At 40.4% G+C, this 14,133-nt stretch overlaps 1 protein-coding gene across 2 annotated transcripts in view; it reads right to left on the bottom strand.

Annotated features, from left to right (window-relative positions):
- Positions 1-4,592: 4,592 nt before the first annotated feature.
- The window catches only part of UBE2G1 (ubiquitin conjugating enzyme E2 G1), a 33,355-nt gene continuing 23,814 nt past the window's right edge, over positions 4,593-14,133 (bottom strand). The window contains exons 2-6 of one of the 2 annotated variants that reach the window (XM_063146619.1): positions 12,585-12,687; positions 11,297-11,394; positions 9,345-9,523; positions 7,938-8,062; positions 4,593-4,716 (exon numbers count right to left, since the gene is read on the bottom strand). In XM_063146619.1, the coding sequence (XP_063002689.1) occupies positions 7,976-8,062; positions 9,345-9,523; positions 11,297-11,394; positions 12,585-12,687 (467 nt within the window). In that variant the 3' untranslated portion in view covers positions 4,593-4,716; positions 7,938-7,975. Of the gene's footprint in view, positions 4,717-5,436; positions 5,456-7,937; positions 8,063-9,344; positions 9,524-11,296; positions 11,395-12,584; positions 12,688-14,133 lie in introns of those variants that run through there. The other variant, XM_063146620.1, reaches the window with a different exon arrangement.

Here is a 14,133-nt window from a genome sequence, read left to right as displayed (position 1 = left end):
TGCCCAGCTGCTCTCACGGTGATCAGCTGTTTGTCCACACAAGCAGCTAGAAACGTACAATTATCCAAAATAAAATCATGCACACAAAAGCCTCCTATGGCACAGGGTTCTGTGCTGTGTAATACAAGTGTAGCAATGCAAACATATATGCCATTTCCAGGCAAATAATTTTGCTACACAGTAGTGCTTTGGAAGGCCAATTAACTACAGCTCACATTTAAAATCCCAAGTTTATTTCAGCTTCTGATCACTTCTTTGAATAGTAAATCCTTTACATAAATTTGTGCCTTACTCTTTTTCAAAGCCATTAAGGTGGGTTTTCTAATTATCTGTACCAATAACAGTAATAGATAGAAATGAAGGCGAAAAATAACAAATACTAGGATAAAAAAAACCCTTAAAGCAGATATCTTAGGTGTCTCTACCACACAAGAAGAAAAAAGAGACCTCTAGTAATTAAAGCTACAATTCTATACTCACCTAGAAGGAAGTTGCACTGAACTCACCTGGGGGGGACCTACACTATTGATTTTAAAGCGCTTTAAAGCACTTTGAAAACGTTTTGAAAACTGCATATGCAGTGTGTCCTGGGCTCCAACAGTTGTCAAAACTGTTATAAAGCGCTTTAAAGCTGTAGTGTAGATCTCCCCCCTGGGCTTTCTTCCACTGCTAGTCAAGAACTCACTGCCTTCTACCTCGCTAACCAGTTGGATTCATTGTCTGACTGCTCCAACCATTGGGAAGTTTTTTTTCCTGATGTTCAACAGATTTCTAATGCCTGCCTGTAACTTAAGCCTATTATTTTATGTCTGACGGTCTTGGATGATAAGAGAACAATTTGCAGCCCTCTTCTGTACGACAACCCTTTAAGGTATTTGAAAAGTGCTATCATATCCCCCTCTGTCTGCTTTTCTCAAGGCAAACGTATCTAAGTTCCTTCCATCTTTCCTTCTAGGAGTTCGCTTCTAGTCCTCCGATCATCTTCGTTGCCCTTTTCTGAACTTATTCCAATTTATCTAAATCCTTCTTAAAGTGTGGCGATCAGAAGAAGACACACTTGAGCTGAGGTCTGACCAGTGCAGTAGAGTGGCACTATTACTTCCTGTGATTTAGAAACTATATTTCTAGATGCTCTTGTGAAAAGGCAGGGTAAGTCAGGGCTAGCATTGGATTTCTGGTCTAGCCTGGATTCAGTTGGCCCTGAATATACCCTTTGAACATGGGGGACCCCCTTTAATGCCATTTTTGTGGGGGTTGCAGTGTCTCCAAAGAAGACAAGACAATCTTTGTCAACGTCCTAATTAACTGTCTCATGAACTGCACTCTAAAAGTCTCCTGGGGGAAGAATAAATGAGATGCACCCATGTCTGAGCAACTGTCTTGGGGAGTTGGAAGAAAGAGAAGCTACTGCAGGATATTTCCAAGAGACTAGGTCAGTTGTCACTAAGTAATCAGGATCAGGGACCTCTCACCGTAGTCCCTGAAATGGTGTAATACTTTTAAAACACTTGCCATTAAGTCAACCACAAACAGAGATTTAAGTAGCCGTGTTCAAAACCAAGTGTAAGTCATGCCAACAGTAGCAAGGACAAAACTTGTAAAAGCAAGTTTGGGCCCAGAACAAAATGAGGCAGCTTTATATTAACACTGTACTAATTTTGTTTTTAGCCCCCTTTAAAGTCAGGACAGATAAGCAAACAGAAAGATGCAGTTTAATTTGCCTTAAGAGAAATAAAGAGGGAATGAGAATGATGAGTGAAGTTTGTTTCTCCTTGAAAACTCCTTCCACCTATCTAGATCCTTCAGAAGGGACAAAGAGTACTAGATTCCTCATGTTAAATACCCCACTCCTTTCAATAGAAAAGTCTTTTCCCACAATGCAATCATGTTCTCAGCTTCATCTAAGGAGAGAGAAATTCTCCCCCTCAAACCCCCATCCTCCCTGTGCAATTTATGTTCAAGGGACAAATAAGTGAATGCTTTGTGTTGTGACAAGTTGGGAGACCTTATTAATTCTACATCCAGCTGGCTGCCTTTTGGATCACAATAGCTGTCCTAGAAACTCTGGGATATTTCCCTTCATATTTTAATTATGGAATAGATGGCCAGGATGCAAGACAATCTCCCCCCTCCACGTCTTACGCAAGCAGAAGAGCACAAATGTTAGCCAGCTGGCTAGCAAGGAATCTCCTCCCCCACCTCAGCAGGAGCCAAGCAAATTTGGTACTTGTTTGAGTAATTGTCTAAATCCAGCTATTGTGTCTGGGTACTAACAGCTCAGAAGCAGCAAATGTAGCTGTCTAGCTAAAGAGAGAAACACACTTAATTGAGTAGCATTTCTAATTCATGGCAGCTTAGAGTAACTTGGCCTGCCACATGTATCCAGACAAATGGGACAAAACATTCCTGTTTTTAAATAAATACTAGAGGCAAGAACCTGCTACCTCTAATTTCAGATTTTAATTGCTGTTTCTTCTAATTGGCTTGTACCAATGGTGGTCCCCCTGGCATTTGTAATTGGTTCACTATTTTCCCCACAGAAACTTACCATATGTTTTTTTTTCCCTTTCTCTCTGCTTGCTTTTGTTTGAAAAGCAGACCTAAAAGCAGGCAGCTCTGGCCAAACGCGCATATATACTTTTTTTTTTTACAGTCACACAGTAGTAGCTGTGAATTAGTTCCGATCCAACCATTTAGGCCCTATGCAATTAACTACTTAGACAAAAAAAGCCACAGAAGATCTGTTTCACTCCAGTCCCTTTGCTATATTAACAAATGTTTTCTTTCGTCAGAAGGATATTTACATGGAGTTAAGAGTCCCCACACTTTAAAGTGAGGGCAGTTAATATGTTTTGTCAAGAGCTCCTGCTGAAACAAATACACGATAAGGACATGTGTTTCTAACCACCACCTGCCCCCACATTATACCAGAGGGATGCTGCTATTCCTCTGTGGATTCAAACTTACACCAAGCAAATTGCCTCCAGCCACTGCTTTGAAGCAGGGGCTATTGAAAGCTGTCAACAGCGCTAGAAGGTACAGAATCACCAACAAAGAGACCAAACACGCCTACAGCTACAACCTACAGTGTATGTAATATCAGAATATTAAATGCTTCTAACGAAGAGATTGCACACCTCTGGTTTACTGGACTAGAACGGGAAGCTGTTTTTGCACCATTACAACTTGTACCTTAGCAGTTGTGCCCTCCTTCTCTCCCACCCACCCCTTTATCAGTATGCACATTTTATTCCTTTACACCCAATGAAGATTAGGCTTGTCCCACTTCAGCTTCCAAGAGACAACCACTGAGCATATCCCTACAACAAAATTCAATGCATACTTTTATGTTTTCTGCATTTATAATCCTCCAAGAAGGTGCTTCGTTTTTTAAGACAGTGGTTAGGGATACTTTACATACTATACATGGAGGTTCACAGAACTCATTAGTAGGTCTTCGGACAGAACCAGACAATTCAGTTCCACAGCATTGAGGAGTCACCTGTTGAAGAAGTCCCATTAGCAAGCGTTTGCTACCAATCTAAGCAGGCCACCAGCATCCTGCTTAAGGCTCTCTGAAAACGTGTTCCCGTTTTTGATATTGCAGACAGCCAACTTGACACCAAGCTATTGGAAAAATTTATATTTTGGAAGAACTCACTACAGAAGGTGACAGAATTCCAAAATCAAGTTACATGAAAATATACATCGCAATTTCTCTTTATACATTAAGTGAGGAAAATCTGCAGGAGATTAGGAGGCAAAGAAATATGAAGGACAAAAAGAGAAATGAGAGAGAAGAGGAAGGGGGAAGATAAGCATTTGATAGCCAAACCAGAACTCACTTGAAAGCCTACAGGTCTGCATGCTTTTATTTATCCAACTTCAAACCAGCAAGAAATAATTTTTTAAAAAAGCAGATCGACCTACACTGGCTAACTTCCTTAGCTGACCACTTCCAAAGCTCTCAGCCTTTTTGGGAGAGATATCAGGTTCAAGGGTGCTCCACAGCTGTTGTGTCTTATTGCTACATCCAAGCCAAGTGATGCGCACAGCTGGGTGGTAACGCAGAGAAAACAAATGCACCTCCTGATGACAGTGTTCAAGTCATCATTAGAATCAAGTCATAGATCAGGGTTTCATTAATGTCATCTGAAAAAGTTGAGGGGAAGGGGGTTACAAAGGTATTAAACTTTATTAAAGTCAGAGATTTTAATGAATCTTCAATGGCTGAAAAGAAAAAGAAAAAGTTAAAACGGAATTTTTTTTAATCCTAATTTGTTTTAGTCCGACATGCTTCACGAGAAATTTTTAAAGACTCATAAGAAAAAAAAACCCATGAATTGGGAGTGGGGAAGGGAGGAAAACCTGCTAAAAATCTGTAGAATTTACACGATTCTTATTCTAACTACAAGACAGCATTATTTGGTACAATGTGTATTTGTGGATGTACATGAACAGTATATATATTATCCGGATCATGTTGTGCTATGTACACATCTTTACAATTCTTCCTGAAGGTTAAAGCAGTTCCATTAGTTTTCAAAATGCGCAAATCCTTGTTGGCACGTATTAGGCTCTCTGTCATCATTAATAACTGGCATGTTTTATTGCAGCCCAGTTCCAGCCAGTGTCTGCCAACTTGGTATAAACAGAAGTCCAGCAATAGGTGGGTAGAGTGCAGGAAAAACAGTGCCATATTCCTCAATTGAAGACCTACAAAGGCAAGAATAGGGAACCATCAGCCAAATTCGATCTAGACTCATAGCTTCTTTATACTACAGGGTTGCAGCAGATTCCGAAGTACACTTCTCTGCAATGAGCACTTCACAGAGATGTTGACGTGAGGATCCACGCATGTTTTCATAAAGCAGTTAATTCCCAACACCAGCATCTGTTCCGGGTCCCCATTCAGTGTTCCTCCACAGATAATAATAATAATAATAATAATAATAATAATAATAATAATAATAATTGTTACCTGCCTCTCCCTCCGGATCAAGATGGGGCACAACACAAATGCAACATCATACAACTAATTAAAACATTTAAAACCAATACATCACTAAAAGCAGCACATCATTAAAAGGCAAATTTAAAATTCAAGTGGGCTGCTGAAAGAAATCAGTCGTTACAGCTTTCTTAAATTCCAGAAGACTATTAAGTTGACGAATCTCTTCCAGCAAGCCATTCCACAAACTGGGAGCGTCAGAAGAAAAGGTCCTCTGGGTAATAGTTGTCAGCCTTGTTTTTGTTGGCTGGAGTAAATTCTTCCCAGAGGACCTGAGGGTGCGGGGCGATTGTACGGGAGAAGGCGATCCCGCAGGTAGCCTGAACCCAAACTATGTAGGGCTTTAAAGGTGATAACCAACGCTTTATACTCTGCCTGGAAACTAATAGGCAGCCAGCGAAGAGATTTTAAAACTGGTGTAAAACTGGTCTTTGGAGGTCAGTCCTCCAGGAAGTATACAACTAACATAACTAGTACTCTGAGCATCTTTGGTAGTTAAATATTTAAAGAAGTCACATGAACTTTAACGGCTGTTTTCTAAAACTAAGAACTAAAATAGCTGTGTTGACATGAGCTCCCTCTGCCAGCTCCTTTCAAAGCACAAAATTGTGTTTAAAATGCCCTCTCTTGCATGAACATTCAAACATTGTCAGCAGTACAGCCCTGGCAAAATACATTAAAATGCTCACTTTACAGAGAACTCTTCCAAAAGGCATCCTTCGGGCGGGGGATGAGTGTTTTCAGATAGAACACAAACATTTGATTCAGAAATACAAATGTTGTTAACCACTTCTGATAGAAAGTGGCTTAATCAAGTATGTAGCACTCGATGAAGAACCCTCTTCAATCCATTAACTGGGAGTGTGGGAGGATCTCCATTTAAGAAACCGTTCTTTGAAAGAATGTTTAGGTACCTTTCCATTATTCCTGTAGAATATGTCTACGTAAGTTTAGAAGACTTATAGTTGAATTGGGCAGATTGTTGCTTAACAAAGTCTTGACCTACTTACAGCAAAATAGGAACAGGACCAGCACAGAGGGTTTGGGGGTGTCAAAGGTTTTGGGACAGAGCTCATTTACTAAGACTAAGAAAAGTATAGCCTTTAACTGTCAAACCAACTTAACTGCAAATTCTGGCAGGATTTCTTTCCCCCCAGCACTTACTAAAATTAAGCATCCTCAAACTATCAACAGTAAGTGGGAGTATAATACATTTGTGCCAAGATGGTAGTTCAGCAGATCCAACCATCAGAAGCAACAGCATGCCAGCTGCAGAGAGGAAATTTGCCTGTAATTAAGCATTCCTTAACAGAGAAAAATAAAATAAAATTATCAGGCAATCCTCTATGAAGAGTGGTGGGGCTACGGAGGGGTAGTTATTTCAATGCGCCACACTCTCCAGTTAAGATCTCCCTGCATTGTGGAAAGCTTACTAGCCTTCTCCAATGTTTCCCACATACAAGAGTGTCTTGGTTGGATATCTGGAAGGCAACCTCCATCTACCCTGATCTCCCACATATGTACTGAGATGTCCCATAAGAGTGTACTGCATGGCCACCCCAAACCAGTTCAGTGTTTGAGGCATTCTTGAAGGTCTAGCTCAACATTTAATCAAGCTAGTGAGGCACATGTGCCTACACAAAAGAAGCACAGTTACCCAAAACAGCACCCAACCTGTCCTGACACCTCAGCTGTAGCCTCCTCTTGATACGCTCTTTGTACTCAGCCAGCCGGTAGAAGGTTAAACTCTGACCTATAAAGCCATACACGGCTTGGGACCACAATACTTGACGGAATGCCTCTCCCAACGTGAAGATACCCAGTCACTACGTTCAACATCTAAGGTCCTCCTCCGGGTGCCTACTCCGAGAGAGGCTCGGAGTGTGGCAAGGAGGGACAGGGCCTTTTCGGTGGTGGCCCCCAGACTATGGAATGATCTCCCTGACGAGGCTCACCTGGCGCTAACGCTGCTATCTTTCCGGCACCAGGTTAAGACTTTCCTCTTTGCCCAGGCATATGGCGGCACATCTTAATTACCCACATGTTTAGTTTTTAACGGCTTTTAATGCTTTATGTGTGTATGTTCTGTGCTTTAGAATTTTAAATTTTGTGTACTCGTTTTTATCTTTATTTTTTAGAATTTCTGTAAACCGCCCAGAGAGCCCTGGCTATGGGGGCGGTATATAAGTTTAATAAATAAATAAATAAATAAATAAATAAATAAATAAACAAACAAACTACTAGTTTTATTCTGCCCTTCCTCTGAAGAACTCAGGGTGACATACATGATTACATTATTAGAATGTAAGCCAATGCAGCAGGGTCTTGCTATTTATTGTTTTACTCTGTACAGCACCATGTACATTGATGGTGCTATATAAATAAATAAATAAATAATAATAATTCCATTCTCCACCTGTATCCACGCAAAAAAACCATGGTCCCAAGTAGTTTTTATAGCTGAGATTAATTTAGACCTCGCTAAAGCATGACACACTACCAATTACATTACTCTGACTCTTCCTCGAATTTTCCAGTGACTAGGGCTATGATCACTGTTCCATTATGTGTGCAACGGAGATTGGGACCTCAATACAATAAGGAAGGCTTGAGCTCCAGATATAAACATCTCTTAGTCAAGAATTTATATTCTAGTTTTGTTTTGTTGGTTGGGGTCCTACTCCATATCAAGCTGAGCTTCTATACAACCTAGTCTCAACACCATTAACAGATTCTTCCCTAGTGGAATTTGGGGTGGGAGTAGAGATCAAATCCGCCCAACTAAAGCAAAAGACAGAAGAAAGACGCACTTGCATTCTGTCAAACCTTACCTCAGTACCTCGAGCATTCAGCATATAAAGCTAATATTTCTCTTGCACTTTTCCCAGTTCAAAAAGGAATTTTCTGTAACTTAAAAATGACTTACCCTGAAAAACGTGAAGCTACTAGCTGCTGAATTAAGTGTCACTCAAATGCAGTCTCTTGGCTTTTTCTTACACAGCGGGCAACTTTCCTTTTGAATTCTCCATTTCTATCTTCCCTCCATTCTTTCTGTAAATTGAAATCCAGATTTCAAATTACTCCCAACGCAACGCATTACTCCAATGCAAATTATTCCAACACATTAATTTCTTTTCAGCCAAAATTAGTGAAGTGATATAAAATTATCTGCTTATTCTTTCAATATCAGTAACTGATACTTGTCATTAAAACAGGAAATTTCAGTCATTAAACACATTTTTTAAGCTGTAGCAAGTGCTGTTTGGGACTCTTTTTAAAAAAGTTCTCTGTTGTTCTTGGAGTGAAAGGACGCAAGCCATCCATTCTGTAGCCACAGCTCAGGACTGTGTGTAAATTCCATGCACCCTAAATTAATCTTGCACCCGAAGTTATCAGGGCTTTCCCCTGTTATCAGGGCAGACAAGGAGGGGCAAAGCAGAACACTGAAACCTCATTTGTTAGACCAGCTTCTGCAATTTCAGAGAATTTGCCAGCCATCAGCTACTTTTTCAGGCTCAACAGTCAGATATTTGAAACTACTCAACTCTTTTCAAAAGCAACACTACTATGCAGGGCGGATTTGATTTAAATCATGATTTAAATCACTACTCAGAAAGACTCGATTTAATCATGTGACCCCCCCCCCCCAAAAGGTGCACTCTATTCATTGAATTATTTGAAACTTAGCACTTAAGAGGTAAAGGGGTTGATTCTGTGAATATAGCTTTGCAAAGGCACAATGGGATTGTGATCTCTGCAGACACAAATTCACAGTTTTGAGAACTGTAAAACCAAGCATCTGTGATACTATCTTCTAGATAGAAAAATTGCCCAATAATCTTACAGAAACCTCTGGAAGAGCATGACATTGTGAACGGATTAATGGAATTCATTTACCCAAACATTTAAACATTGCATGAATAGACAACCTCATGCTACATAATTAAAAACTAAGCTTTATTTCATGATGAATAACCTTTGGACTATAATGTATCTTAAATAGAAAACTATATTTAGATAGATTTTCCCTCAAAAAGCATTTTATTTTAAAAAAATCAGATTTAAATTTTAAAAATCCAATCTTTTTTTTTTTTTTTTAATTATTTTTATCCACCCTGCCGCTATGCAATACTTTATCCATCAAGCAGCAGCTTTCCCTTGCCACACAAGCTGAACCGGAAAGGGTAAGTACATACAACTGACATAATAGCTATATAAAGCAATATATATCTACTACACATATGCGTGCCAAATACATGAAACTGTTCCCAATTCAATTGTAGCGCTTAAACAGCAAGGCTGGAAATAGATTTACAAGCCATAGGAGTCATACCGCTGCATCCACGTTAGCAGGAGAGTCGCCGTTGGGATCTGCCAGCATAGAAATTACACTAATCATTATGGTTTCCACAGTATGGATGGGTAGCCAGCGTTCCTCAGGTTTCTCATAGCCATACTTGTCTTCGCCAGGCTCATGAAGGATGGAAATACAGACATCGCCATTTTTGTCAACTACCAAAAAGGAGCAAGGGGTGGGGTGGGGAGAGAGAGAACAGATTTCAGAGGCTTAGCACCGTAGTGATGATCCCGTCTTTAGATAATAGTGTAAAGTCAAGAAGGGAGGCTGGTGGAGAATGCCAGTCTCAGTAATGATTAAAGATCAAATTACTATTCAGTTTCAGCTTATTTATTTCAGTCACAGACCAGTGCAGCAAAAAACAGAAATAAAAAAAAACATTCTGATAAAATGCATACAGAAATACATAAAGTCACTGCATTAAACACAACAGTCCCAACCTGAATTTAAAATATTACAGATCAATAAAACCGTCCAACATCAATTTCCGTTGGCTTATGGCAGCGGCACAAAAACTGGCCACTTTCAGAGTAACTTGAGGATTCTGATCTGACAAGACATGTTTTAGGTAGTATTCCTCTGAACTACCAGAGCAAAGATCTGCCTTAAAAGGACTTGCTAGAGACTCAGGAAAGCGTGGGATGGAAACAGGACAGCCCCAAGAGTCAACTCAACACTTAAAACTCTGGGATCACCTTGCTAAGTGGGCGATCATGACCCCTTTCCCCCACCTGTCACTGTCAATGGCTGCCAAAACAGCCTATATGCCGTCTCTTCTTGCCAATAATCTGGTATTTTCACTATGCAATTGGTTCCATTTGAAAGCTGAAACACAGGCAAGGCAATTGCAAGTGCACATGTTCACCGAAAAGCCAGCAAAAAATAATAGCATCCTGTCACAAGCGAGAAAGAGATGATAATAATAATAATATAACAAAGATATTGGCGCAAATTCCCGGGCCAAAAAATTATATAAAATAAAATATATTCCAGTCCCACTTGCACAAATGTCAGGGCCCCAAAACTAAATTAAAAAGTATTAGGCAAGCACATGACAGCCCCTCCAAAGTGCCGTTTTGGCATCGGTGGATGGGCGAGATTGCTCAGGAAAAGGAGCCGGGTTTTTTCTGCTCTTGTGGCTTCCGTCCGGTCGCCACAACGGGTTGGCTCTGCTGAGTTTGGGCACGCCAACCTATCATGGATTTAACAACCTGTAGAACAAGCCGTTGGTTGTCAGGGTCGCTTGTTGGCCAAAAGCCATGTTCGGACCACACGATAACCCACTGCAACTTGTTTCACACAAAAACCCATAATGGGTTGTCATGTCGTGAGAACCCAGTCACTGGGGTATTTGGATGATCGCATAGGGAGAAAAGGCCATCATGGCTTGGTCCGCCATTTGCATAGCTCCCCATGATGCAATGTGGCTTGGCACGTCTTCCAAACTGCAAGTCATGGGTAGCAGGGTAGGTACAAAGCCATCCCCACAACGCTGCACACAAGGTTCAGATGTCACCTTGCAGGGAAAATGGCATCACGCACGTACGCACACAATACACGCCGGGCAGGGGGAGAAGCCACAATGGTTTCCTCTCCCTATATGATCATCTGAACCCAGCCACTAGGTTGGATCTAGATATCTGCCTGTGGAAAGAGGTGGGTGAAGGCTGATTTTTTCGCTCTCTCTTCTCTCCCCACAAGCTCCCAGAACTCCCTGAAAATACTCCCTGGGGCTCAGGGAATTCTGCTGAGTAGAGTGGGCTGTGGTGGAAGACAGCTTGTGGAAAATTGGTTGGGACACCTTCTGCAAACGGAAGAGGTGACCTTCCCAATTTACGGACAATTCCCCCTGTTGCTCCCAACTTCGTTCAGATTAATTTCAGATGTAAGTCAGAACACTACATTTTACACATATCATAGTATCTTACCATTTGGATGCCATATTTCTGTGATAAACTTCATTTTTGGCGGCCTGAGTGGATAGTCCTTTGGGAAAGTAAGGTGAGCCTTGAAGACACCGCCTTCACTGAAAGAATTAAGAGATTTCTCAGTAAATGGCCTTTAGAAGCTTCAATGGTTTAAACTGACCACTGCTTTGAACTCAAGCAGAGTTAATCTTTTAGAGTACTGTGTCCAAGGGAGTGATTATTGATTAAACGGCTAAGGAAAGCTATGTGTTCGGTAGATAAGTGTGTATTCTGGGGTTTCAGCATTAATGTATACACTCAGAACATCAGGATTATTTAATCCCTTGAACTGTTTCCAACTCTTTAGTGATTTCCTCACAAAGTCAAGTCTGGAATTTCAAAAGGTGAGTACTAAGGAACCATGATGCATTTAGTTTAGGTTTACTAGCTTTTTGAAAAGCAGACTTTTTAGTGCCAAGTACAGCAAAACCCAGTGAAGTAAGCCCCATTGGGTTTAAATTGGATTTACTTACAAGTATACATGCTTGATATTTAGTGTACCAAATTCCATCTTATTTTGCTCAGTTTATTTATTTATTTATTAAATTTATATACTGCCCCATAGCTGAAGCTCTCTGGGCAGTTTACAAAAGTTAAAAACACAACAGTATCCATTTAAGCAACAACAGTTCTGGGGTCCATTAAAAAACAAACAAACTTTGCATATGTTGTTAAATGCTGTTAAATGCCTGGGAGAAGAGAAAAGTCTTGACCTGGTGCCAAAAAGATAACAATGTTGGCGCCAGGCGAGCCTCGTCAGGGAGATCATTCCACAATTGGAGGGCCACCACTGAGAAGGCCCTCTCCCTTGTTGCCATCCTCCAAGCTTCCCTCGGAGTAGGCACTCGGAGGAGGACTTTAGACGTTGAGCACAGTGTACAGGTAGGTTCATGTCGGGAGAGGCATTCTGTCAGGTATTGTGGTTTCACATACTTTGGCCTGAGTGACATTTTAATCTACCCATATAAAGGAATCTCTCGGTACATAGATCATCTTTATCATATGGCTTTTACAGATGACTTTCCTTTTCTGTTCCCCCCCACCCCCAATTTGTATTGGTGAGGAGGTAGATAATTCAGATTTGGAATATATAGGTGTTATACTAAGATTTAGTTGCCCCCAAATGAAGTATTAAGCCACATTTTAGTAGTAAAATTAAATCCATGTCAGCAGGGCCAAAGAAAGAAGCTGTTCAGCAAAATAATGGACACTTAAAGAAGTTTTTGGTTATGCTGTTAGCAATACTTACTACAGTGTATCTGGAGGGCCAATAATAAGGACTTCCCATCGATAGAGATCATTGTCATCTATTAAGCCTGCTGAAAAGCCTTCCACTGGGTTTTTGTTGAGCTCTGTTTAAAAAAAAAAGGGGGGGAATAATGTTAAGCATACACATTTCATTTCATTCATAACAAGCAGACAGAGCTTTCAGAGCTAGTACACAATTGTTCTATTCCTAGTTTACTCATTTTCTGCTAAACACAAAGCCCATACTCAGGGATCCACCAAACGTCCAAATCAGAAAGTTATTTCACGGAAGCCGAGTTGCTCATTCCTAGTCATATTCTCCTATTCCCTTGTAAACTATCGTAGTGGTCTGTGGCTTACTCCAAAACAGTGATTAACTGAACATTTATGCATTCCACTATTAATTTGAAGGCATGTCTAGTCACACCAGTTACTATGAGCAAAAATTGTAATTAAAGTTTTCTGCCTTTTATAATGCTGAATTGGTACCATTCAGCAAGCCTAGTAAAACTGTCAACCAAGTTTAGTTTACCACTGTCTCCTGTAAGACTGCATGTTGGTCTAAAAAGTATATAAAAAATATTATTATTTTACTTTGAAACGCAAAAAATACAGAGCAAAGTTATAGACTGCCCATCACATCACTCCAGTGTTAAATCTTTTAACAGGTTCCAGTTTGCTTCTAGGACCAATCTGAAGCACTGGATGAGGTATCTAAAGGGCCACCTGTTCCCACATAAACTTGCACAGTAACCAAAGTCATCTTCAAATGTCCGTCTCCATGTGCCCCCACTTTGAGGTTAGGCACGTAACAACTGAGGAACAGGCCTTTTATGTGGTGATACCCAAACTAGGGAATTCTTCCCCTTAATACGATTGCTAAGCACCTAAAAAGTTAACAGATCATGCCAAGCGAAGTCTGTTGGTGTTAGGTTTTTACCCACAGAAGGAAAAGGACTCTAAAGAGTTAAAAAGATGTCCTTGGCCAGATTGTCTCTGCCAGGAGAAGTCCAGTATGAAGCAGATTCTTCCCTGGCCTACGTGCGGTACGAGATGTACAAGATGAAGAGACTATTGGTTAATTGGGCCAAGGAGAAAAGTGTATTTAAGAAGTCCATGTTGTATGGCTTCTTACTGCTGGAACTTACTGCTGGAACTTACTGCTGGAACTTACTGCTGGAACTTACTGCTGACATTATCTGCTGATGTTATACTGCTACGTTGTGTTGCTGTACTGTTGGTGAAAGGACTGTATATATGACCATTTATTCTGTAAGTAATTTATTTAGTGTCAGTAAAGCTTCTTACTGACCAAAGACCGTGAGTGCTTCTTTTTGTTCCTAAATTCAAGCTGAAACCATTTCCAGACTCTACGCTGCTGCTATTTGCACTCTGCTATATATTTTTGGGTAAGCAATTACCCCGATAAAGTCCATCATATTCATTTGCATTTTTTAAAAGTATTTAGAATGGCTTTATTTTATAGTATGTTATCTGGTCTTACCAACTGTTTTTATTATATTATGGTGGTTGTTTGCTGCTATGCGTTG

This window comes from Elgaria multicarinata, chromosome 22 (assembly GCF_023053635.1).
Source record: "Elgaria multicarinata webbii isolate HBS135686 ecotype San Diego chromosome 22, rElgMul1.1.pri, whole genome shotgun sequence".
NCBI lineage: Eukaryota > Metazoa > Chordata > Lepidosauria > Squamata > Anguidae > Elgaria > Elgaria multicarinata.
The sequence above is the reverse complement of the archived record's forward strand: the minus strand, read 5'-3'. Positions and strand labels throughout refer to the sequence as shown.